Below are 25379 nucleotides of genomic sequence, written 5' to 3' on the forward strand. Positions count from 1 at the left end.
ATTAGGTAACTTAAACATGGGTCTTTTAAATAACTCTTTCTTCTCATTTGATTGCTGTTTCTCAGAATAATCTTTTAAGATGAAACTTGTATCAGTGTGATTGTGTGGACAGCACCAAGCCAGGAGTCGGGGATGCTGACTTCTCCCATTCACCTCTTACTGATCCTAGACAAGTCATTTCTCCTTTCACAATCTTTTTCTCCTTCCAAAAATAGATAACCCTGGCAAGCCCTCTCTGAACTACTTCTCTTGACCCTGTAAGATCAGGAGAGACAGAACAGCACATCTTTAGGTGTCAGCCATGGTGACTGGACATGATTAGATGGCTGCCCAGCTTCTGGAAAGAATTAGGGAGTGTGTGTGTGGGGGTGCTGTTTGGGTGTGGGGGTTAAAGAGTCAAAGCTTCCCAGCTGTGAAATCCCCCAGCATTCCATCCATGTGACATTTCTCATTCAGTCCATCCCTCACCACCACTCTCAGCCCCACCTCCCTTCTCTCTTCTACAAAGCAACTCACAGCTTCTGCAAGTGGTGAAATCACTCACGCTTTGGCCCCTCTGGGCGATAGATACTCTGCTAACCTGGGTTCTTCCCCGCTTCTGAAGCTCTGATGGGTCTCAGGTTCCTCCCGGTGTGATGCCTGTTCCTGAAGCCCCCTCCTCCTGACCTCAGCAGCGTTGCTTTGTTCCAGCAGAGCCTAGGGAACAAACTCACTTTAGCTGGAGCCCTCATCAGGGGCCCCGGACCTGCCTCTCTAGGAACACTCAGCTGCCAGAAACCTCAGGCCGCACACCTACAAGTGCAAAGCAGGAGTCTGAGGACAAAGGCAGGCTGGCACCGTGAAGCGCTCTCGGCCCACTGGACAGCGCAGATGCGGCGGGCAGCACTGCTGGACAGCGCTGGGGAGACGGGCAGGGAGGTTCCACGCGGCTCGACTGTGCAGCATTGTCCACAGGCGCTAAGGACACTCTAAGGAACCACAGATTCAAACAGCCGCCGGCAGGCCTCGGGCACACACATTTCAGATATGTATTGGGGGCCTTTGGAACGGGCGCCACCCCAAAGACCGCGCAGGAGGCAGCGGCGGGCTACGGACGCCGTGCACTGCGGGCAAGGCGCAACACCCGGTCCTACCTTACCTCCCTAATCCGCGGGGCCCGGGGCGGTCTGTCGCTCCGTCCTCTGGGCCACGTTCCGGCCGCCTCAGCTGTTATGAGGATGGAGACGCTGCAGCAAGCGCGGCCTCTCCCCGAAACACGGCACTTCCGGCGCTTTCGCTCGGGCGCCGCACTCACTGTGGACATGGCCCCCGCCGGGGAGGGCGGCCCGAGCGGGCCCCGAGGCTGCGCCCCTCTCGGCGGCCTCGACCCGCCCGCGCGGACCACGGCCCAACCTCCAGGACTCCCGCCTGACCCACACGCCACCGCGCCGAGCTAAGCTCACCACCACCCGGACGCCCCGCCGAGGAGCGACGCGCGCCTGCGCACACAGCCCGACGCGGACCCCGGCCGCGAGCGCCGCAAACCCCGCGGAAGGCTCCGCCCAATTCAAGGGGCGGGGCCTGCAGGGACCTGTCCCCACCAACCCCACATCACTCTCACCTCTCTGCACCCCACTTCATCCCGCTCCTCCCCCTTGGCACCTCAGCCCAAATCCACGAGGAGAGGATTTCGGTCCCTAGAGATAAGGGGCCGCCTCACAGCAGCCAAGCAAGGGAGAGATTCAGGAATACAGATGAAAAATATAACCAAATTAGCACAGCCAGGCAATTTTTTTAAATGTGAATGAAAAAAAAATAAGTAAACGGGGGGGGGGGCAAAATTTAGGATGCAATTCACGAAAATAGACAGTATGTCAAAATGCACACAACGAAAAGAATAAAAAGGGTATCTCACACTTTCTTCCAGAGATGACTCCACTGAACCTTCAGACACACAACTTTCTGATGATTTTTCCATAAAGAAAACATTAAAGAAGGATCATGAGAAACCAGGGAACAGGCATGGGACAAAGGGTGTTTAACGTTTTACCAAATGACAATGGGGCCTTTGGGATTGGTGGGAGAATAAAGTATATTCTGTTATATTCTGTTAGCTCAACCCTTGACGGCTCTCAAGTACAATTAGTGTAAAATCCCTAGCTCACACATTAGAGTACATAAGTTTTGCCTGGATTCAAGATTTTTAAATTCAAAAGCAAATTCTTAAAGCATTAGTGAATTTTAGAACTTCCTTTCAGAGTCATGAAAAAGTTTTGGAACTAGATAGAGGTGGTGGTTGCACAACATTGTAAATGTGCCAGATGCCCCTGAACTATACACTTCAAAATTGTTATTTTTATGTTATATAAACTTAACCTCAATTAAAAGAAGAAAAGAAAGAAAAAGAAAGAAAGAAATCTGCATGTGATTCTAATGAGAAGGTCCAAGTGTCGATATTAGGACAGGCCTCTGGAAGGAACAGTAAAATCATGTCTAGTCAGAAAAGATTAGATGTGGTCTGATCCCTCCCACTAAGGTTTTTTAATGCTCCCGTGACACTCCCAGAGGAGATGCTCTAAATCTTAGAGATGCTGTGATAATGGGTCCATAGTTTCCTGAGATCATTCATGCAAATAGACCGAGAACCATCTAGTTAGCACCTTCTGTGTATGCCAATCACAGTATTTGCTGTTCTTCACCCAAGAACTTCATCTGTGGCCTGTGCCTGGCTGACACATTTCAACATCAGGGACCAGGCAGCCAAACCCCACAAATCCTGGCATCAACAAGCAGCCTCCTGTGGGGTTCTCTATTGATGACAGGGGCCAAGGCATGGTGAGCAGACTCTTCCCTTCCTTAAACTACTGAGACTGGGAAGCTAAATACCGCATTTCCCAGGCTCCCCTGCTGCTAGGATTCTGACCCCAAATTATGCCTGTTAGATGCACTCATGTAAGATTTGGCAAATGAAGGAGAGGAGAGTGCATCTTTCTGCTGCCTTGAGCATTGGGCTGGCAAATAGTGATGGAGACACTGGGGTTTTTTGCAAGCCATTCAATGTCCAGCCACCACCTCCATGAATGAGCATGACAAGTGAAAAAAACCAAGTTCACATTTTTGTCTCCTGTCCTACATGTTGTCATCTCCATCCAGAAAGAAATCCTAAAGGCAGAGCATGAGCATCAACATCTTTCCATCGTGATTCAGAAGGCATGACTGGTCCCAGGAATGATTCTTAATTGACCTGCACCAAGGGCAGAACTAGGTGGGTGAACACCTGGCTCAGACCCTCTCAGAATGGGCTGAGCAACCGGAAAAGAAGTCCCTGAAGGAATGCTACAGCCTGTGTGAGCTGGCTGTTGTACAGGGCCAGGTCGAGATGGGGAAATGGGAAGAGGTGCTATAAGATGAGGTCAGGATAAAGCCCAGGATTCTGAGAACCAGGATCAAAGAAAGGGGAGGACTTGCACGCAAGGGCCTGGATGATGGAGAGTTAGAATAGACTGGAAAGCAGGGATGTCTGCCAAGCCCCAAGCCCTGTGTTCTCTTCCTAACCCTCCTTGGAAGTGAGTGGCAAAGAGCCACAGCTCACCTGGTCAGGGGAGAGGTTCCAGGCCAAAACCTTCCCAGATATATCAGTTATTACAGGGGTACAGTGGATGTTACCCATGGTTTTTGACTCTCCAGGGAGGAACTTTTGTTTGAGTCCCAAAATAGATGACAAAGAGGCCAGGTATTCTCTACCCCCTGGCAGCTGGGAAAGGTGCCCCTGACCCAAGCTCAGCCAATCAGATGCTTCCACCTGGGACTCTGAGTCTTAAAGATACAAATACAGTGGGTCAGTTGAAAAATTACCCCTGGCAAAGGCAGAAGAAAAAAACTTGACTGTTTATTGAAGGGCAACGTTGAGGCACAGTCTCACAGCAGACAGTATCGTGTGTGGAGAGCAAGGAATGCAGACTCCTTACACATGAAAAATTCCTCTCAGAATAGGGAGCATCTTCATACTAAGGAAGTAACAGTCTTCCTGTTTATAACCCAGATGGCACAGGAGGTGTTAGACTCAAATTCTGTCCTCAAACACTGGAAAACTCAGGCCTCCGAATGTGTTTGGCTTTTTTTCAACTTGCTTTCCTTTTATTAAGAATCAGGAAAAACCGTGGGCAGTTCAAAGGTGTAGAGGTGACTCAAGGGCCCCTGTCATCCAGTTTCCAAACTCAGGTCACTAAAGGCATCTTTTCTCTTTCCAGGAAGTCAGGTCTTTGAATAAAACTTTGAGCTGGTGGATACCAGAAGCTACTGTGTACATCCTGTGGGGAATATCTAGCTTCTGTTTTCATTTTCCAGCTGTACACAAGAGGCTGTGTCAGGAGAGAACAGGGGGTTTTGAGCATAAAAGATGAAAAACAGACTTAAAAATTCAACAGCTAAGTGTTTGCCTCTCCTAGAGACACAGTCAGAATCCAAGAACTAACAAAGTCAAATCCCTTAGATAGTGCCCCAATAAACCAGGGAGTGCTTACGTTTAGAAATGGTGCCTGCGTGTGTTATTCTCTGGGGTGCTGGGTTTGCATCCCACACATTTCCTTTACTCTGCAGTAAGCCTTGTTACTGTGAGTCTGACACTCTGGAGAAGCATGTGAACAAGAGTAATGAAGTACTAATAAACATTTCTTTGTTACAAAAAAAAAAAGAAGAAGAAAAATTACTCCCAGCAGCAGCAGCTGGAGTTCAGAAACAGAAGTGGCCAATTGGTCATCCTAACTGGGAAGTCCCTGGGACAAGATCATGGCCATGTCCCCACCACCCAGCTCATCCTGGATCTTGCTCATGGGGACCCCAGGCTCTTGATATTTTTCTACTTGGCCATTCTCAGCATGTGGCTTCCATCCATGAAGTGACTTCATTGTTCCAAGATGGTAGCTGTCCTCTAGCCATCACATCTGCAGTCCAGGCATACAAAAAAGAAGAGTGAAACGGCAAAAAGGCATACCTCCCAGGTGAATCAGCCCCTTTTAAAAGAGCTTTCCTAGAAGCTCCACAAAATTATCTTTTCCTTATATCTAATTAGCCACTTCTATCTACAAGGAAGGCTGGAAAACGTAGTTGGAGCACACCAACACCCCAGCAATATAGAGAGTCTGTTAGAGAAAAAGAAGGGGAGGGTGCATATAGAGTTGGAAAACTAGGGAGGGTGAAGAGGATAAAGTAAACGGGAAGTAGTAAAAACGACATCAATCCAGGCAAGAAGATAACACAGCAAGTTTGCCTTCAACATGTCCCTTGCTTCAATCCAAAGTAGTGAAAGATAACATTTGTAAATAGAGAATTAAAAAGCCAAGCCAGGCTCAGAAAGCAAGGCTAACATCTCTATGGACCAACAACGAGCAGAAACAATGTGAGTGGTCAGAGGCAAAGGCCTCGTGGGTTCTAGGTTTGGAAGGGAGCGGGTGGGAGTTGGCTGGGAGCTCAGTTTGGGGGAGAAAGGACACTTTCAAGGATCTGGATGAGAAAGGACCAAAGGCAGGCTCACTGGGTGAAAGCGCTGGGAACAGGGCTGCCCACCTGCTGCTGGGGATTACAGGGAGCTGAGGACCTAGGGAGATGGGTGAAGCTTCCCGACCAGGAATCCAGCCTAGACACGTGCTGCCTCCTTCCCTGGGTCTGCAACACGCCTGGTTTCATCACAGAGCAGCATCTCAGCACACTGTTATCACGTCTCTTGGTTACTACAGAGGTAACCAACAATTGCTGGACTGCTGGACAGGGGGAGTGAGAGAATGAAACCTTAACACTAGCCAAAAAAAAGCAACAACTCTTCTACTCAAAATGAGCCTGCCTGCAAAGTAGGTTTCCAAAATATGAAGAAATCTAATGCCAAGAAAATAATAAGCAGATTTACCAATCAAAGCACAAATCCACCCAGATAGAAATTTTGTCTATGGAGCAATATGGCAGGAACTTAAATAAGCATATTCAGTATGGTCAAAGATAAAAATGAAGACATAATTTCGAAGTTAAAAAATAATCACAGAACAAAAACTGCACAGATCATCACAGTGGCCATGTCGGCCATCAGACATGGTAGGGGCATCAACATTCACTCTGTCTCAAAGTGGGAGCAAGGCCCTGGTTCTTCCCTGTCGCAGTTTGTGCCTGAAGATGCCCCGTTCGCTGTTCCACGCTGAGGTCGGTTTTTACCTTCTGACCTGCCTTTCCCCACAGCTCTGCTCTTCCATGCCCAACCTCTGAGTCCTATTTTCTACTCTACAGGTCCCCCTGTTCCACCGAGACCTACCTCCTGAAGCTACTCATCCTCTTGTTCAGATCACACGGATGAACAGCTGTCATCCTGGACCGCTTTCTCCTGGACTGGCTCCATTATTTCCTACGTCCCGAATCTTTCTCTTGATTCTTTCATTTTCTGATATGCCTGCTAAGAATTGTTTAATAAATGGTAAATTTTCTAAATTCTTGCATGTCTAAACATAGCTTTATTTGTCCTCAAAACTGTAAGAATAGCTTGGCTGAATATAGAATTCTAGATGGAAAATGATTTTTTTTCCTTTAGGAAAAAGAATCAACCCAATAGCATTGGGCACCCCAGCACCCTAATTGTGGTCTGTGCAAATCATTTCCCACTAAAGGAATCAGGGCTCATTGGAGAACAGAATGAATAGAGGTTTGCGGTAGGAAAGTTTCAAGGTGAGCCTAGGACATATTGTCAGATGAGAAAATAAGGAAGCTATCAACTTGGACTGGGTGGGGATATTTTATAGCCATGGCCACTTGGCAAACGCCATGCATTTTAAAAATACTGTAACCTACCTACATATTAAAAAGAAATGGAGACATGCAAACCATTCACCCCTCTGTAAGACAAACAACAAAGCAAAGATTAAAATGATTGTTGATGCACCGTGTTGGTGAGGACGTGGGCCACCAGCACTTTGTCACCACACTGGGAGAACATGCTGTTGGACTGGAGTTAGCTTTTTTTGGTGGCAATGTAGTTATATCCAAAACTTTAAATTGCATGCCCTTTGACCCAGCAACATCACTTCCAGGACTTTATCTTATATAAACAGATGTATTAAAAGTCTGCATAACTGCACAAATACAGATGTACAAGGATCTACATTGCAGCATTGTTTGTAATAGAGAGAAACTGGAAACAACCAAACACCCGTTGGCAGAGGAGTAGTTACATAAATTATGGTACATGCGTACAATGAAATGCTGTGATACGTCAGTTATAATGAGTGAGGTAGCTCTGTCAGGTAGGAGAGAATGTCCTAATATATTGTTGAATGAAAAAAGCAAGTTGTAGAAGGATATGTGAAGTATGTCCCTAGTTTTAAAACATTTCCATGGACACAGAAGAAATGTGCTCCACACCCCCTGCAGCCACCGCGGTGCCTGATGGCTGTTCATGGTATGACTTTTTAGATGAAAAGTGTACTTGACACATTTTCGTACTGTTGGAATTCTTACAACTAGAAGGTGTTTTATAATCAGGAAAGAAAATTAAATAATGAACAAGGATCATAAAGCTTTATTTAATAAATATAACCAAAAATTTCAAAATACTTTATTCCATATGTAGCCAATTAGAGAAAGGAAAAGAGTTAGAAGGAAATGTTTGAAGAGATTAAGCGAAAGGGTCAGGAGAAAGGAATGCGAGCAATAGAGAAACAGGAAAATAACAAACGTAGGTGGAGGTGAGAGGGGCGCTCAGGGCCTCATGACTCTCGAAGCACCTTTCAAGGGTCACATCTCCCAGGTCACTGGGGCTTCCATTCCTCCTTGGTAATGATAGGAGGTGCTAAATTAGCATTTGTGGAATGAATCAGGACTCCAGAAATTCAGAAGTCCTCTCAAAACCAGGAACGCTGTCTCCTTTCTTTCTATGACCATCAGGATTGGAGTTACCCCCCACCAAAATAAAAAAATATTTGGCTGGACAATATTCTATCAGAGAATCATTTAGTATTTTGGAATAGACTTTAAGATCCTCAAGGCCATCCTTCTTAACTAGGTCTTCACAACCATCTGCCACACAAAGCCTTTTTCAAAAATCTGAAATATTGGGTTGTGTCCTGATGCCTCCAAATCACATTTGAAAACAGAGTTTACTTCACAGTTCATATTTTTCAAAAACACGGGGAAAGGATGGGAGGGTCAGATCTGGTCCTGGGGACATGATGTGGTGAGAAGTCACTAAATCAGTTCAAAGGTAGGTGGGGCCCTGGGGAGGTATGCTTTGCTCTGTTACGGAGCAGGTGAGCCTGGATAAACCCACATGGTGTTCGGGCCTCTGAGGAGGGTTTGTGGCTCAGGCACGTTTCTGGACCGCCAGGAAGGGGATCGTGGGAAGGCTGGCCAAAACAACCCTAAACACAACAATGTCCCTGTACAGGTGAGTGGATGACAGGGTATGTGGCAGTGTGCAGGGGCCTGCTGGGGAAAGACTTTCTGGGGGAAAGACCTGGTAGACCCAGGCAGCAGGGTCAAAGCTCATCTCAGGTTGACTCCTCAGAGACCAAGTCTGGTTTCCTAAAAAATGTTTGCAGAGACAAGATGGGGCTGAGGCCTTGCAGCACCTCCCTGAGGGCACCACGGAGCAGCAACAACACGCAATCCAGTCAGAAAGCTCATTTCTCCAGTCTTTTTTATTAAAGCTAGGTCCTCCTGCCAACAGATGGGGCAGGGCAGAAGCAGCTGGACCCAGGAGGGGAGCCAAAGGTATGCACTCCAGGGGTGTGCCAGGAGTGACAGCACAGAGCCAGACCCCGGCCATGGGGGGCCAGCCCACCTTGCCCTTGGCCCTTTCTGAGGCTCCTGTCCCACGGGGATAGGAGACCGGGGCCAGGACCCCAGCACTCTTCACCACCCCAGCCCACCCCCTCACCCAGCCAGGCTAATTCTTACCACCACCATCCAGGCCCTCTTCCCACCCACCAACTACTGTGCCTCCTACCCCAGCCCCTAGCAGCCTGGCTGCTGGCTCTCAGGCCGCAAGGCCATGTCTACACTAAAACAGAAGGAACTAGGTCTAAAAGGGAATGCAGTTGCTTCGGAATCTGTTTTCTGGCCCCATTCACACTGACCACAGAGGCATTGAGGGAGGAGGGGGTCTCACAGAAGCCATGCCTCAGCTGCCTGCCCAGCGGTTACCAATGGGCCAGCCTGGAGGGTGGGGTGCCGGCCAGGTGCAGGCCTTGCATAGTTGGGTGCTCAGTTTGTCATTGAGCCATGGGTTCAGGTCCACACCCCCAGAAGGGGACCGCCACTGTGCAGACTGCCCACTCTGTGACATGGGACTCTAAACAGAAACACTGCCTGCTTCTAGTGTAGAAAAGTGACAGAAGCAGAGTTAAAAGGACCTGCAGATGTCATAGGGCCCTGATTATGGGATGTGAGAAGTGATCCTGCCACCAACCTCAGTCACTTTACATTTGGTTATTAAATCTAAATGAGCGTTGGGCTCAGAAGAGCAGGGTCCCATGTGTCCACCTGCTCCAGGAGAGGCGGCAGGCAGCCCAGGGGGTTGAAGGCTGGGGCCCAGGGCCCCTGAGGATCTCTGAGTGTGCCACCTCCCATGCGGGAGGTAAGTACCAAAGGAGTCAAAGGGGAGGCTGAGACTAAAACCGCTCAGCGTGTTGAGCGCCTGGCCCATCTCGGTGCTCAAGTGGAGTGACGGGAGTGGGTGACTCCGGAGAATAAGGCTTCAAATTCCCTCTGGGCAGGCGAACACCTGCAACCCACCAGCCCTAGGCCACAGATTTGGTTTCTGGCATTTGCTCCTCCTCCCCGATTCTCACGCCATACAAGAAATGGAAATAAATACCCACAGTCGAGTCGGAATCAAAGCTTTCCCAGTAGCATCTCCATCCCCTCGGTTAGGGAGGAACATCGTCCTTTGGAAACCCACAAGGCTTCCCCACACGCACAGGCCTTAAAACGCTCCGGACACACTCAAATGACCAGAAGGTCCCTCAGTCTTCCACTGAGGGACGGAGAACGTCGTCAGCAAACCCGCCGGCGCAGCCGAGGCTCCGCCCTCCACCACCCACCCTCCCCTTGACACAAGGGCTTCCCTCTCACTGTAAATCCCTGTTACGTATTCATCGGCCACCTGTCCCGCGGGCCACCCAAGTCAGAATCCAAGTAAAATAAATAACATCGCTCGCCATCCCTACCACTTGGCTTCAGAGCACCGACCCAGGGATGCTGCAGTCTCTGTCGGGGTGACCGCTCCGGCCCTCGCCTCCTTCGCTCGGCTCTTTTCTCCCCGTGACCCCTGCGTAGCTGTAGGAGCTGGGTGGGAGGGAGGCTCGCGGCCGGGGGTTGAGGGAAGGCACCGCACCAGGACTGGAACCCTCAGCCCCGCAAGGCCTTAGGAGCAAAGGGCCGGCGCGCAGCGGCCGGCGCCCTAGCCACCCCGTGGAGGAGGCGGTGGCCTGGCGGGCTGCGCCTCGGTCGGCCTCGGGCCCTCACAGGACGCTCTCCTCGTAGGCGCCCGAGGGCCCCGCGAACGCGGCCGTGTGCTCGGAGCCAAAGCTGGTTCCACCCGCAAACTCCAGCAGAGTGCTGCCGCGATCCCCCACACCCGTGCCCGCACTCGCACCAGGCGGCACCTTGGCGGGAGCCTCCGCCTTGGGCGCGGGGGGGCCGGGCGCGGGGCCGGGCGCGCCGGCCGCGCTGCGGTGCGTCTTCATGTGGGTGAGCAGGTGCGAGCTCTGCGAGAAGCGGCGGCCACAGTTGGCGCAGGCGTAGGGCCGCTCGCCCGTGTGCGTGCGCTGATGCGTGACGAGCACCGAGCGCTGCGAGAAGCGCTTGCCGCACTCGGGGCACGGGAAGGGCCGTTCGCCCGTGTGGCCGCGCCGGTGCTTGGCCAGGTTGGAGCGCTGTGCGAAGCCGCGGCCGCAGTCAGAGCAGCGGAAGGGCTTCTCGCCAGTGTGCGTGCGCCGGTGCCGCTTGAAGTCCGAGCTGTGGCCGAAGCCCTTGCCGCAGTCGGGGCAGCGGTGCGGCTTCTCCTCGGCGTGCGCCCACTGGTGCCGCGTCAGCGCTGCGCTCTGCCCGAAGCGGCGGCCGCACTCGCCGCACGCGTAGGGCCGCTCGCCCGTGTGCGCGCGCCCGTGCGCCGTTAGGTGCGCGCGCCTGCTGAAGCCCGCGCCGCACACGCCGCACACGAAGGGCTTCTCGCCGGTGTGGCCACGCACGTGCGCCGCCAGATGCGAGCCGCGGGCAAACCGCGCGCCGCACTCGGGGCAAGGGAAGGGCCGCTCGCCCGTGTGCGTGCGCCGGTGGCGCGCCAAGTGTGAACCGTACACGAAGCTCTTGCCACAGTCGGCACAGCGGTGCGGCCGCTCACCCGCATGGTAGCGCTGGTGCTTGGCCAGTGCCGCGCGGCGTCCGAACGTCTTGCCGCAGTCAGAGCAGATCCACGGACTCTCCTCCTCAGCCAGCGCGGCAGGCGCGGGCTCAGCCAGCAGCCCCCCAACAGCAGGCCCAAAGGCGTGCAGCCCGCCGCCAACGCCCCCGGGCCCGCTTGTGCCGCCAAAAGGGTCGCAGGCCAGCCCTGCGCCCTCCACCAGGGATAGCCGGCCCCCCAGAGGTCCAGAGAGGGGGCGCCTGTCAGCCGGCAGCCGCTCCGCGAAGTCCGGGAGGCCCAGGATCGGGAAGCCGTCCGGGTGGAGCCAAGACTTGGGATGCACAGGAAAGTGGAAGCCCAACGGGTGCGAGGAAGGACCTTCGCCCTCCTCCAGGCCGTTGCCCAGCTCGAGGAACCGCCTATCCGGTTCAGGGTCCTCCTTGCTCCTGGGGGTGGGCGCCTCCGCTGCTGCCGAAACCTCTTCTCCCGCCTCGGCCTCGCCTTCTCTGCCCGCTTCGCCGGTCTCAGGCCCCTCAGGCCCGGGGTCGGCCTCGGCCTCGGCCTCCTCGGGCCCCGCTGCGGGCACTGTCTCGCAGGGCTCCCGCAGAGGGCCGTCGCTGCCAGGCTCCGCGCAGCCGCCACCTCGCCGGTGGCGCTGGAAGTCAGCACGGAGGCGGAAGGCCTGGCCGCAGTCTGGGCAGCAGTGCGGCCTGTCGGCTGTGTGCACTGCCTGGTGTCGCGCGAGTGCCGAACTCTGGCTGAAACTGCGGCCGCAGTGTGGGCACGGGTAGGGCCGCTCACCGGTGTGCGTGCGCTGATGCGTGACCAGGTAGGAGCGGCGGCCGAAGCCCGCGCCGCAGAAGGCGCAGCGGTAGGGCCTCTCGCCAGTGTGGATGCGCCGGTGCGTGACCAGGTGTGACTTGTAGACGAAGCGCTTGCCACAGTCTGGGCAAGGGAAGGGCTTCTCGCCAGTGTGCGTGCGCTGGTGGATGGCTAGATGCGAGCGGTACACGAAGCCCTTGCCGCACTCGTCACAGCCAAAGGGCTTGACGGCCGCGTGGTAGCGCTGGTGCTTGGCCAGCCGGGACCGGTGCGGAAACACTTTGCCGCACACATCACATGTGGTTTCGGGCCTCCCGGCAGGGGCAGCCACCTCAGCTGGAAACGCCCAGGGCGCAAGCAGGTTCGCGCCTGGCTCCCGGACCGGCAGGAAAGGCTTCATCTCTGACCCCTCAGCCAGGGCCTCAAGGCCGGCCGGGTCAGGCCCCCAACCCTCCGGAGTCTGTGCAGAATCCGAGTCATCAGGGCCCCATGTCCCAGGCACATCCCCCACGCCGTAGGCTGCTGACCACAGCCCGGGAGGCTCGTTTTCTTCCTCGGCCACCTCTGCCAGGAAGTCCTCGTCGTCTTCCTCCTCCTGGTCCTCTATGTCTTCGGTCCAGAACCAGGCTCCTGAAGGCGATAGGGGAAGGCCAGAAGACAAATGAGAGAAGGCTGTGCCAGAAGCCACTTGCAGGCTCCTGCCCCAGGAAATCGCGGCTTCCGGGGACCTGGTTGCTGAGTGCCTGGACCTATCAGCACCCAAACTTTGCTCCGCATCCCTCCCTCTCTGGGTTCTTCTCCACCAGCTTCAGGTTGGCCAGCAGCCAGGGGTGTCCCTCACAACCCCAGAGCAAAACCAGGAAAGGAGACCAGGAGGTCTCTGCATTCACCCCAAGAAGCTCCAGCAACCGTGTAAGAGCAGCCCAGGCTTCCCTGCTAAGCTGTCCCCCATCCTGGCTTTCCCTGAGCTGTGTATTTGGGAAATTGTCCCAAGTTGGCTCAGACTGCCAGTGAGCTGCAAGCCACTTCCCATCACAAAAGGACAAGGACCCTCAAGTTCCTGCTGTTTTGTTTCTCTTCCTCCAAGCGACACCCAACCTCTCCCTTCAGAGAGCAGAGCAGAGCGGAGCAGAGCGTGGATTTGGGGTCAGGTCTGTAGGGTTTCCTAGTTTATAAAATGGGAGTGCTGGTATGCCAGCCATCATGATACACCCAGGAGACAACTAATATTTATGGAGTAAGCACTATGTCATACAGGGAACAATGCCTGGCCCATGGGGCCCCACGTGTTCCAAAGTACCTGTATGCTTCCTCATGTACCCTTTGTGCTGTGTGCCCATGGTGGTCACCCACCATGCTGTAGCCCGCCCTTAGAATCCTAGCATCTGGAAGGTTCAAGTTCCTACAACGGGCATAGGAATCCCCTCACCCACCCCACACCCATGTCCACAATCAAGGCTGAGACCAGTGTCAGCCTAGTGGGTGAGCCTGCATCACTGAGTCCTGCCCCAGAGGGAATGGTGGGCAAGCCTCCCGCCCCAGGTCAGCCCTTGTCCTGTGTTCTGTATGCATTTGACATATATGGTGATATAGTCACATGGGGAAACACAGTCTAGTGCTGAGTGAAATAAAGCCAGACACAGAGCTGCAAAGGCATGACTTCAGCTATGAAAAAAACATGTATCATATAAAGGGATGCAAAAATGGGTTGTTTTATTTTTTCACACTATGCAACATTTTCTAAGTTTTCTATAATAGTAATATGCTATTATAGTAAAAATAAGCTTTAAATAAGTTTCCTGTTATTAAGCTGAGTTTACCTCCAACTGCCACCCATGGTCACAAATGTGGCATGAAGTGGTTATGCCCACAAATGGCCCAGAAAAGGCCCAGCTCCTTGTCACTGTGAAGGCTGGACCGTCCCCAAGAGGCGGGGAGGGGGCAATGGAGGACAGGAGTTTGGGCTGCTGGTCAGGTCAGTTGGGAATTCTTTCAGAGAGTCTCAAAAAGGATTTTACCTTTGAGTAGTTTTAATCAGAGACTCCCTAAGGCAGGGGGATTCAAGCTGAGGAACAAGTACAATGTCTTAGTGGGGGGAGTGTGCACCCTGGGACCTAGCCAAGGGTCAGTGAGCACCTCCTAGACAAGAAGTGGAGACCCAGGCCAAATGAGAACCCGCCAGCAGGCAAGCTCAGCTCCTCAGAGCTGGGAGGGGTGAGCTAGCTCCCAGCAGCTCACCCATAACACCTCTTCCTTGGATTCTGAGGGCAGCAGGAAGCCCCCTGGATTGGGGAGGTGAGCCCTTGCCCAGCCTGTGAGCAATGGTGGGCTCTGCAGAGGGGGCCAAGCCTGGGAGGGAACCCCGTGGACCTCATCACTAGCTCTGGAGCTGGCATGGCTACTTGTCCAAGAATGAGAAACACTAAATGTGTGGCAGGGCGGTAGAGACCACTGCTGACACTGAGCGAGGGGACACCCAGGCCCCTGGGCAGTTGGGAGCTGGCTGCACTCTAAGACATCAAGAAGTAGCAGGGCCACTGGAAGGGGCCCCGGGGCGGGGGGGGGGGACCAGTCTGCCCGAAGCCATGCTCTGTTCTCTAGTCATCTACCACCAAAGTGACCCAGGGTCAGGTGATCTGGCCCCTGCAGTGGGGACACCCAGTTAACAGTTACTCCAGGCTGCAATGGAGACAGAGTTCGAAAGGAGTTTGCTCACGCTTAGATCCAAACCTGTTCTGGAGCCAACTGAAGACTCATCAGGTCCACTCGAGACCTGAGCCAGGGTAGAGAAGGTGCTCTGATAAGGGGTGGGGGTTCTTACCACTGGACCAGACAGACACACACGGCTGCTGCTTCTAGAACCCACAGGGGAGAGCAGAGAAGTGGGCTCTGGGGAGTTAGAGCTGGCATTTCATCACCCTGAGACACTTGCTCCGAAGGACTCTGACCCTGGATGATGACTAGTTAGGCCGGGCCCAGTGCTCTGAGGCTGTATGACAATCTCAGGGGGCAACCAGGGGCCCAGTCAAAAGAGCCCCAAGACACTTCCAGGAGGTGCCATACCTGGGCACTAATGAAAGGGCCCTGTGGCCACACACCTAGCATACCTGCACCCCTGATATGCACCCCTGGTAAGAGGGACTGAGGGCACGCTTTCCTCCAGTCGGATCCCTGCTCAGTGTAGATGTGGAATGGGAAGGAACTGGGTTCAGCCTGGTGACTACAGGGGGCATTGGCAAGGGAGGGCGGGACCCTGCCCTCTAAGCCAGGTGAGGAGAAAGGCAGCAGGAAAGGGGTGGGGTCAGAAGAGGCAGGAGAGTAAGGACCAGGGAGCTGGAAGGACAGTATGACAAGCTTCCAGTCACCACTGGGGAGGTGGCCGGGCACCTACATGGGAGAATCAAGCCAGAATCCAGACCTTATATGTAGCCCAATTTGTCAGGAAGCACAAGAGAGGAATATGCTTATGTTCTGCGAGGCTACAATTTAGAAACACAGAAACTCTGTCAGGCTCAGAACAGTTAGTGTCTGTCCGGCCCAGAGCCAACACTTCCCAACTGGCTCAGCTGCACAGGAGTGGACGTGGGGGAGGGGAGGGAGGCCATTTAGCAGACAAGCCACAGCTAGTTAAGGAGGACCTTAGATGCACTTGGCTCTGCAGTGACCCCAGCCTTTGCTGTCGTGTGCCCCCAGCAGACAGGTGACAGATGCTGGGATCCTGCACCCACCTCAGGCTTTGTGGACGGCCAGGGCCAGGGATGAGGAGTAGGGGAGCATTCCAGGCCCATGAGCCCGGCACAGTGACTGGCCCAGCTGGCCAGTTCCCGGCCAGGTTCACAGAGCACGTTGTGGCTCTAGCTCACACCCTCCAAGAAGCATGGAGAATAGGGAGTATCTAGACCCCGTGACGAGAGACTGGCCAATGCCAGTCTGCGGCCCCTTCACTTCCATGTGGCTTTTCTGAAATGTGCCCATAAACAAGGCACATGTCCCTCTATGACCCTCTGGACACATCACTGACATCCCCGTCTCATCCTGGAGGCAACAGTGATACTTCTCGCTGACCAGAGCCCCCCGTCCTGACTCTGAAGCCCAGGAAAGATTCCAGGAGGATCCCAGATAATGTGGATACCCGAGCAGACAGGCTCCTGCAACAAATGGAAAGTGAGGCCTGAGCTGAGCCCACCAAGGGCAAATCACATAAGTCAGTTTCCTCATCTGCAAGATGAGACTAATACTCCCTCCCCTGCTGTTCCCCAGGGCTGTTATGAGCATAAACAGTATGTGGGAAAATACTCTGAAGAGTACACACACGTAGGCATAGCACTGTCTGTGGTTTTCTGTATTTTTATTTTAAAACACATCTATAAGCTGCTCCAAGTCTATCCAGGCACGTGCTTGGCATGAGACATCCAGTGCCCCTCACTAGGCTGGCATCATTCCAGCCCAAAGCCAAATACACCTAGTGTGCGAGGGCCTCCACTGAACTTTCTGAAACATTGAGAATAACTCACAGACCTCCATGAGGCACCTCCACAGATCCAACAGTCCGACGTCCTCAGGCTGGAAACTACAGGTTTAGTTCAAATTCTTTATTCTCCAGACGAGTAAAGTGAGGCTCAGAGAGTTGAAGGAACAGAACCAGAACCAGGTCCCAGGTCTCTGGAGACATCCGCCACCCTGAGCACTTACTGTACACGTCTTTCCAAAATCTCCTCTCTGGAAGGCCCACAGCTGCCCACCCAGGCTAGGGGCCTGTTCCCAGGGCCTTCCTGGGAAAGGAGGGAAGGCTGAGGGGCACCCTTTATTCAGAGGTGGCCAAATGGGTGGAGAAGCCAGAGGACCAGGTAGAGTACCGCCAGGACCCACAGTCTGCTAGCACCTGGACCACGCCCCTCTAAGCCCTCACAGAAAACACGCAGAGGATTCACGGTGAGGGCTGAGGATCATTTTTAAAGGCTCCTAAGAGGAATCTCTATCAATAGATTCTCTAAGGGCCGCCCAGCCCTCTGGCCTCCACAGACCGGGACCAAGCGGTGCAAGCCCATGAAGGCCGACGATAGCCCATGGCGGCCACCCTACAACCCATGGCAGCTACCCTATCTGCACAAAACCCACCCCGCAGCCCAGACCGCTGGTACCAGGCTGCAGCAGAGGCCAAAATCTGGCAGCGCTCTGAGGAGCTGTTGGCAGAAACCCCACAAGGTTCTGTCTCATGCTCACCTGTGTAGACGCCAGTGACAATGTCTCCCTCCTCAGGACGGGGGATATCTGGGACCCAAGGTTCCTCTCCTTGTTCCAGCCGGAAGATCAGATCGGGCTTGGGGATTGGGTATCCTGCCATGGAGAAAAACCGAGGGCAGCTGCAAGGCTGCTCTCGCAGGCCCCGCCCTCACAGCTCTCTCCTCTCCATCCTTCCTAGGACCAGTCCTCCCACCTCCCTACCCCACTCTGGAAAATTCCACATTCCCTTCTTTCTAGAGCTTTGCCCTGATACCCGTGGCTCTCCTGCCAAGCCCTTCCACACATCTTCACCCCTCGAGGTCTCTGGGGAGAGTACAGCATAGAGGCCACAGCTGGGCTGGCAGCTCCCCAGAATGTGTCTACCTGGCTCACAGCACTGCTGGGTCACAGCGGGGCCCCCAGGATACACCCCCACCCGGAAGCAGGGTCATCCCTATCCCTGGGGCTTCCCTGGGAGGTGGGATGGCTCCAAGACCACCCTCTCCGACAGCAGTTGCACCAGGATGCCTCTTGGGGACAGAAGGCCTTGCTTACCCAAGGACACCAGGATCCCGTAGTTCTCCTGCATGACTTCCTTGTAGAGGTTCCTCTGGTCTGGGTCCAGCCTTTCCCACTCCTCCAGGGAGAAGTACACAGCCACATCTTCAAAGGTCACCAGCCCCTGGAAAACATAAGAGCCCTGCGCACTGCTCTAAACTGTCCCAGGTGAGAGGCGGGGCCCCTACAAAGGGAGCAACGGAAGATTACCTCAAGGGACTGACGACCGCAGTCCTGCAATGTGGAGCTAACAGGGACACAGCCCAACACCCATACCAGCGGGCCTACAAATGCCCGCAAGTACTGGGGGCTTCCTGGCCTGGCTGCAGCCCTGAGAGGCAGGGACCCCATTCCCACTGAGACTAGGGACCCAAGCTCAGAGAGGGCAAACACCCAGCTATACGGGACAGAGCCAGGCTCACATGGAGGTCAGGGGACAATGAAGCCCCAGCCCCCGCGGCCGTTTTGCTGCCCTGCTAACAGGGGTCTCCAGGAGAGCAGGTGACAAGCACCCTGGGAAAACCCTGCCTGGTTAACTGAGCTCCAAATGAGAGGGCAGCACACCTGAGACCCAGCTGTCAGGAAATCTTCCTCCTCGTCATCCTCCTCCTCCTCGGCGTCCTCGTCTTCCAGGTCCTCCTCCCTAGGCATGGCTGGAACCTGGGGGGCCTGCAGGGCTGAGGGGAAAGATCTTAGGAGCCAGCTGCCTTCAGCACTGGGCCTCGCCACCCTGGCCCCCTCTGCCCATCCAGCAAGCAGGGTCAGGAGCTCCTGGCTGCTCCCCATTTCAAAGCCTGGGCCCTGATGTCCCAGCCCCAGCTCCACCCTACTGGCCAAACAGATCCCAGCCTACCCACCAAGCTCCCCACCTCCTTCCCCTCCCCCAGCACCAGCTTTTTCTTACCCTTTTCCTGAAGAACCGGGGACTTGGCATCACCACCACGGTGAAGGTGCTCCTGGGTCCCCAACTCTGGACTCTGTGCGTCCGCCAGCACCACCTCCACTTCCTCCTGCAACTCCACCTCCACCTGCCCTGCCTGCACCCCGTCTGCATCCGGCTCGTCTTCCTCGCCTTCCCCTAACATCTCCTCCTCCTCCTCTATCTCTTCCGCCTCTTCCTCCTGGTCAGGATCACATTCCGAGCTGTCCTCTGCCCTCTCCAGCTGGGCGGCCGGAGAGTCTGGAGCCGTGTGAAGGGCTGCCATCTTCTCCAGACGGAAGCCTCAGCTCGGCCTGGAACACAGACAGGAGGTGGCGATGAGCCAGCCCAGCACACTCACAGGCTCCCGCACGGGCCTCACTCCAGCCGGGCGGGACGCAGGTCATACTGCACCCACTGTGTAGTGATGGCAGGACTGGAGCTCTCTGCAGTCTCATGTGACAGAACAAGACATTCTGTCCCCATACAAGCTGCCCAAAGAGCCCCTCTCCACGACCCTCCATTATGTGGTCTCAGCTCTTCCCTGCCAGCAACTACACACAGGGATGGACTGCTAAGAGTAAATCAGGGGTTCATCCAGGTCTTTATCCTCAAGGACCAGGCAACATGGCCCGAGGTGGCCTGAGTTAAGCTGAAAAAGGTGAGTGTGACCTGTGAGGATCAGCCCACCTGACGTGTAGAAGAAGGGGCTCACCCAGCCCTCAATATGCACAAACTCTGCCTGCAGGGGATGTCAGAGGAGAGGTCTATGCATGGGCAGGCTGTGGACAGGCTGTGGACACATGAGAAGTGAGACAGGGTGGGGTGCAGGGCAGAAATGACAGGTACCACCTACTCTGGCAGCCAGCAGGTCAGGCTGCCTCCTGCAAGGGGCAGCAGAGTGGAGGCCTTGTGTGTGCATTATGCTCTGTGTCTCCCTGGCCCCTCACTCCATCCAGGGCATTTGGAAAGAGCTCGGCAGAAAGAGTCAGAGATTTGGTTCACCGCTAGACCAACAAGAGTGATATGAAATGCCCTAGGACGTCTCTTCCAAGTTTGGGGATCAGAGAATCTTCAGAGTGGAATTCTCAAAGCCCAGTGGCTTGCAGGGTTCTACTCTTACACCAATGTCAGTCAGCTCAACCCAGGGGCTCAGGGGAAACAGCCATGCCACACAGGAAGGGAGGCCACGGGCCCTGGAACCACGCCTCCCTCCCAGCTGCATGTCCTTCACTGGCCCCAGTGGAGTCCCAAGGGCAGGACACAGTCACGGTTTCGATGAGTCAGTTTCTATGGCTCTTTCTTGAGTGTAAACCCAAGAACAGGTCCATCACCCGGCACCGGCTCCATCAGTATCTTAGAGTCGAACAGGTTCATTTCCAATGTGAGCCAAGCCTACTACAAACACAGCAACCCAGAATCCCGGGATGATCCTGAAATGTCAGGCCACGCGGGGCAACTGGGCCCACCCAGCTCGTATGGCTCTACCAATGCAGAGTATCTGCCACAGAACCCTTAAAACAGGACAGGGACATCGGCATAAGGATGCCCAGGGTCATGAGGGCAGTGTAGACCACTGGGCCCCCCAGGAGAACTGCTCAGGGGTTCGCTCTTACTCCGTAACTCATCACTTTTCTACTCATAAGGCAGTGTGCACCCACTTTCTGAACTGTTTGGAGCTGCTGCTTTCAAATCCACATTTTAATAGCTAAGGAGCTCAGAGCATTCATGCAGCTCCTCCCAGAGACCAAGGCACAGGTCCAGGGCCTGGAGTGCACTAGTGCCCAGAAGCTCTGTCCCATGCTCCCCCTGGCTGGCTCCAGCCCCATTCTAGATTCACAATCACTGAACCCAAGATCATAGGTGAAGAACTACGCCTAGGAGCGCCACCCCAGCCTGCAGCCTCTCCCAGAGCCGACCTCCTGGGTATCCACAGCTCTCTGGGTGTGTGAAGGTGCCTGAGGTGTAGAAACACGTATGCTGTGTGTCACTCTCACCACCTCCAGGAGAATGCAGCCCTGCCCAGCACTCGGGGCAATGAGAATCCTCAGCAGAGGTTTTCCAGCTGCCACTCACCTCAGGCTTAGAGGAGAGCTTTTCTGATCCAGGCCTCAGACTGCAAATTCAGGCTGCACCCAGACACCATGCCAAGCCAGGCAAAGCTGCCTGCTGCATGGCCACCACCCAGAGCGGACTCCCACAGGCCAGGCCGCCGTATCCAGGAACTCACACTCAAAAGAAGAAAATTCCATGGCTTTGGAATAAAGTGGCCTCATGCTTCTCCCACCTCAGGACCTGTGCACGAGCCATCCCTTCTCCGCTTCCTCACTCATCCTCTGGAGGCAGTAGTCCCCTGGGCCCCGGTTACACGCAGTGCCCTGCACTCTGCCCTCGCAGCACCCATATTTTTTATACACTTATGGAACTGTCTGCTCATTGCCTGTCTTCAAGGTACACAGTCAACTCCGGAAAGCCAGAGGTTCCCTTTGCTCATCTCTGAATCCCCCCACGCCAGGCACAGAGTAAGTGCTCAAATACTTATTGAAGAAATGACTCTGACTTCTGTAGTCAATGTGATGAACACAAAATTTTTAAAACTTGGTATTTTGGCCCCACTGTCATAGTCCAAGACATACTGATTACTGTTGAGAGTACTTCCAACTGGAACCCACCCCAGAGGCACTGGGGAGTCTGCATTCAAAGAGCTTTGGCTTGAAGTCCCTTCTCCCAAAAAGTGTACCTGCTGGTGACCAGAGAAGGGAAAGGACCAGCCGCCTGGAGGTTGGCAGTCACCTTGCAGATGTGACCAAGGCCCTGCACAGTGACACACCCCATATACCCTGACACAGAACACAGAACAGAATGGTTCTGAAAAATGGATCTCAGGAATTTGAACACTACGTTCTTTCTGCCTCTCCAGGCCAGATGTGTGCTGGGCAGGCACCCCCAAACCTGCACACTCTCCTTTCTTCTCTTTCCAGCCTGTCAGTCCACCAGAAACTCACGCGGCTCACTTCCTGGCATCCGATTCCAGGTCAGAAGCCACAGAGGGTCAGGTAAGCAGCCTCGTCAACACAAGCTAGGGGTCATCCCAGACCCCTATTTCCATTGGAGCCCTGCACCCTAGGACACAGCGCTGCAGACAGTTAGAATTGAGGGTGACAGGATGCCCTCCACAGGGAGAAGGGAGGACACCAGGGACAGAAAAAGTTTGAAAACTGTTAGAAATTCTCCACAAAAGTGGAGATGTAGGGGACATGTGTGGGTGCACATGGATTCCTTCCCTCTGGGTGGCCTTACTGACCACAGCCCTGTTATTCAAGGTCTTCCAGGTTTTCCTCCTCCAGGAAGCCTTCCTTCCCTGACTTCCATGGTCCTCACAGTCGGTCCACGGATTTGGGCTCCCCTACTCGCCTAGGTTTGCTCCTCGTGCAGGTGTATGCATGGGCCATCCCAGCCCCCTCACCACTCTGGCCAGCTCCCCAGACCTGCCAACACTTGCTGAAGCAAAGTAAGTGCCGTCCATGGTCTCACCACACAGGCACAGCTAGGGGCCTGATCCTCCTGCCCCCCACACCCCCCACCGGCTCCTCCACCGAAGGCCAGCCCCTCACCGACCTCTGCGACCACATGGAGCAGCTCAGACCCCATCCAATCCCAATGATGGGTTCTCCTACTCGCCTAAAGGCACCAGAAGACAACATAACAGCCCAAGGGGGCCTCCATTTGCAAAAGAGAGAAGACCCAGGCAAGGCCCCCAAGGTCACTAAGCAAGCTTGCAGGAAAGGAGGGGGGGCGTCAAGTCACCTCCATTCCTCCAGGGGGCTCATTGGATCACCACCTCCCGCAGAGGCGCTGGCAGTGACAACCCCTCTAGGATGGGTGTGTCCCCGGGGGTGGCCATGACCCAACCCCCCCTCAGGCCCAGACGGCGGTGGGCACCTCCCGAGGAGCCGCGCGTGTCTTCTCCTAGCCCGCCTACTTTGTGCTGCCCGCCTGGACCGGCCCTGGGGGTCGGAGCCAGCCCCACCGCGCAGGCCCGGGCGGGGAGACACGGGCCGCGTCAGGCGTGGGCGCGGCCACCGAAGGCCCGGCCAGCGAGCCGCTCAGACCCCGCCGGACGCAGGCCCAGGCCCTGTCTGCCCCGCCGCGCGCTGCTGCCTCCCCATGGCCTCCCACGCCGGCCTCGAGGGGCGGCTCGGCCCCGGCCCCACGCCCGCGCCCACGCCGCACCTGCCGCCAGCGCGGCTTTCCGCGGGCCCCGCCACCGACTCACCACACGCGGCTGCCCAAGCCGCTGCAGGACGCCGGGGCCAGGCAGGGCCTGCGCGCCCCGCGCTACACAAAGTGACGGCCCCGTAGCTGCGCGGCGGCGGCGCGTGGGCACCGGAAGTGCCGCGGCCGGCCCCGCCCCGTCCGAGCCCACGGGGGGGCACTTCCGGTCACGCGGGGTCGAGCGCGGCTGCTGGAGGGGGCGTGCGTGGAGCCCGAAGAAGCGCCCCGCGTGCGAGTGCGCCCGCCGCCCGGACCCGGCGCTCGGGCGCACCCGCAACCCCACCCCTAGGCCCCCTGGCGCCCCTTGCCCAGCGATCCCGGTCTCACCCCTGAAGACTCCGGCCCCCCACCTCGAGACCCCAGCCAACCCCCGGAGACTCGGGCGCATCCGCCCTGCTCCGAAACCCCGACCCCCATCCCTGGAGGCCCTGCCCTGACCCTGGGGAACCCCGCGAGGTTCAGCGGATCTGAGCGCACCCCCTCCCCAAAGCCGACCTAGCTTTCTCATTCGACCATGATTCAGGGACTGCGCTGAGTGCGAGACCTGCGCTAGGCCCACCCCCGCCTGGGGAACCTCCCCGGGCCTCAGGACAGTGGAGGGAGGTGATGACCCCTACGGAGCCTCGTGGCGGCCATCCCTCTGGCCCGCGTGCCGCCGGATCTGGACGTTGGACGTCGGTGGGGGAGGTCCCTTGCGGATGCTCAGGACCCTAGCGGGTGGACCAGGTCCCCCACAGCTTACCCACCCGGCTTCTGGGGTCACTAGTGAATGTAGGGCCAATGATAGGTAAACTGAGGGTGGGAGCGGGGGTGAGGGTAGGTTACCCAAAATGGATGAGGATAATTACTTGGATCAGGGGCCGCTGAATAAATGCAATTAGAGCCTCTGGGAAGGGACCCTTGATCAGGACCATGGGGAGGGCCCGCCTCTGGGAAGGAAAAGGTCCTCCAAGCAGAGGGAGGCAGAAGCGATAAGGGACTGCTGTGACAAGGTGAGGTCGGTGGACGCGGGCCACCGGCAGCCCTGCAAACCTGTCTGCATCCATCCCTAGGTTATGCATCTGGGGTCTGATGGTGAGCTCTTGCACCCTCAGAAAATGGGGCCCCTTTCAGCCTGGCTGCAGCCCCAGTCAGGAGTGGTGTGGCCCTGTTTCTTCCCACTGGTACCATTGTTCTTATATTTTCTGTAGTGTCCCCAGCCTTGAACCCTCAAGAAAGGGCAGGTTCACACCTGCCTAAAATAACAACTTCTGCCCTCCAGAACCCCAGCCCCAGCTGGTGAGCTCAGGCCCACGAAGGGCTGAAACCTCTGTCCCACAAAGGGGTGCAGCCTCCGGAGCCTTGCCTTCTGGAACCCACAGCACCAGCTAGCTGCCTGCCTTCCAGCTGAATCTCATTCCTCACAATGATTGTGTGTGGCTCCTGGTGTTTTAAAAATGTTTTCAAACGAATCACCAACACTTAAAAATTGAAGGTGTCTTGTAAAAAGATTTTTAAAATCCTAAGTTCTGCCAATGCAGAGCCCACGGTTTGCAGGGCATCAGTCGGGGGGCCTGTGAAGAGACCAGCCCCTGCGGATGAGATTGGGCTCTGCCGTTCTCAATGCCCACCATCCCCCCACCTCTCTCCAGGCCCGCTTCCAGGTGGCAGCATCTGTCTGGTCCTGTGGACCCCTAGCTTAGAACCTTACTCACCCTTCACCCCCAGGTGGTCGCAACAAGAGGATCTGGTTGTAGAATGACTACCGAGAGCAGTGTAGGCCAGGTGAGGGAACTGGAGCCCCAGAGACTGGCACCTGGACCTGAAGGGCTGGCACAGGGAAGGATGTTGGGCCCAGAGAGCTGGAGGAGGGAGATGGGGCTACTGGCGGGAGCTGTGATTGTGGGAAAGGGGTGAGAATACCCCAACCCGGCCCTCCCTGATCCCATTCCACCCATGCTGCCCACTAGGCAAATCCACTCATAATGTAGAGGGCCAGGGAGCCCAGGGGATGCAGTTGCAGTCAGGGCCCAGAGTCAGGTAAAGAACAAACGGGGAGGGGGCAGATAAAACAAAAACCCAGCAGCTCCATTCCTGCCTTAGAACCCTCCATCTTGTCGAGCAGGGACTCTGCATCACCCCAGCATCTCTTCTTGGCCTGTCTCCACCTAACACCTAACCGAAGACCAGATTTTCTAGGGCATGGAGTGCACCAGGCTCTCCTCGCTCAACAGGCCCTGCCCTCCA

The 25379-nt window shown here is 55.4% G+C and overlaps 1 protein-coding gene and 1 long non-coding RNA gene across 5 annotated transcripts in view; both read right to left on the minus strand.

Annotated features, from left to right (window-relative positions):
- The window catches only part of LOC109380202 (uncharacterized), a 35903-nt gene extending 34374 nt beyond the window's left edge, over window positions 1-1529 (minus strand). For 2 of the 4 annotated variants that reach the window (XR_002123400.1, XR_002123399.1), the window contains exons 1-2: window positions 1139-1529; window positions 581-696 (exon numbers count right to left, since the gene is read on the minus strand). This is a non-coding gene — a long non-coding RNA (uncharacterized LOC109380202). The remainder of the gene's footprint in view (window positions 1-580; window positions 697-1138) is intronic. The other 2 variants (XR_002123397.1, XR_002123398.1) reach the window with 2 other exon arrangements.
- A 7104-nt stretch (window positions 1530-8633) lies between these two features.
- Window positions 8634-23275, minus strand: ZNF316 (zinc finger protein 316). Its single transcript, XM_019637584.1, has 6 exons — window positions 23155-23275; window positions 18864-19192; window positions 18524-18636; window positions 17957-18083; window positions 17402-17515; window positions 8634-12808 (listed from the first exon to the last, which is right to left on the minus strand). Exons 2-6 carry the CDS (start codon window positions 19162-19164, stop codon window positions 10476-10478), a joined length of 2988 nt encoding a protein of 995 aa, XP_019493129.1. The 5' UTR covers window positions 19165-19192; window positions 23155-23275; the 3' UTR covers window positions 8634-10475.
- Between the last annotated feature and the right edge of the window lie 2104 nt (window positions 23276-25379).

Source organism: Hipposideros armiger, unplaced genomic scaffold (genome assembly GCF_001890085.2).
Source record: "Hipposideros armiger isolate ML-2016 unplaced genomic scaffold, ASM189008v1 scaffold_33, whole genome shotgun sequence".
Lineage (NCBI taxonomy): Eukaryota > Metazoa > Chordata > Mammalia > Chiroptera > Hipposideridae > Hipposideros > Hipposideros armiger.

What these genes read in the sequence shown, in the direction of transcription:
- ZNF316 (XM_019637584.1), bottom strand. Translation starts at nt 19,164, where the DNA reads ATGGCAGCCCTTCACACGGCTCCAGACTCTCCGGCCGCCCAGCTGGAG. An exon ending in TCCTGACAGCTGGGTCTCAG is followed by an intron (nt 18,084 to 18,523) that starts GTGTGCTGCCCT and finishes TATGTTTTCCAG; the next exon opens with GGGCTGGTGACCTTTGAAGA. An exon ending in CGGGATCCTGGTGTCCTTGG is followed by an intron (nt 17,516 to 17,956) that starts GTAAGCAAGGCC and finishes TCTCCATGGCAG; the next exon opens with GATACCCAATCCCCAAGCCC.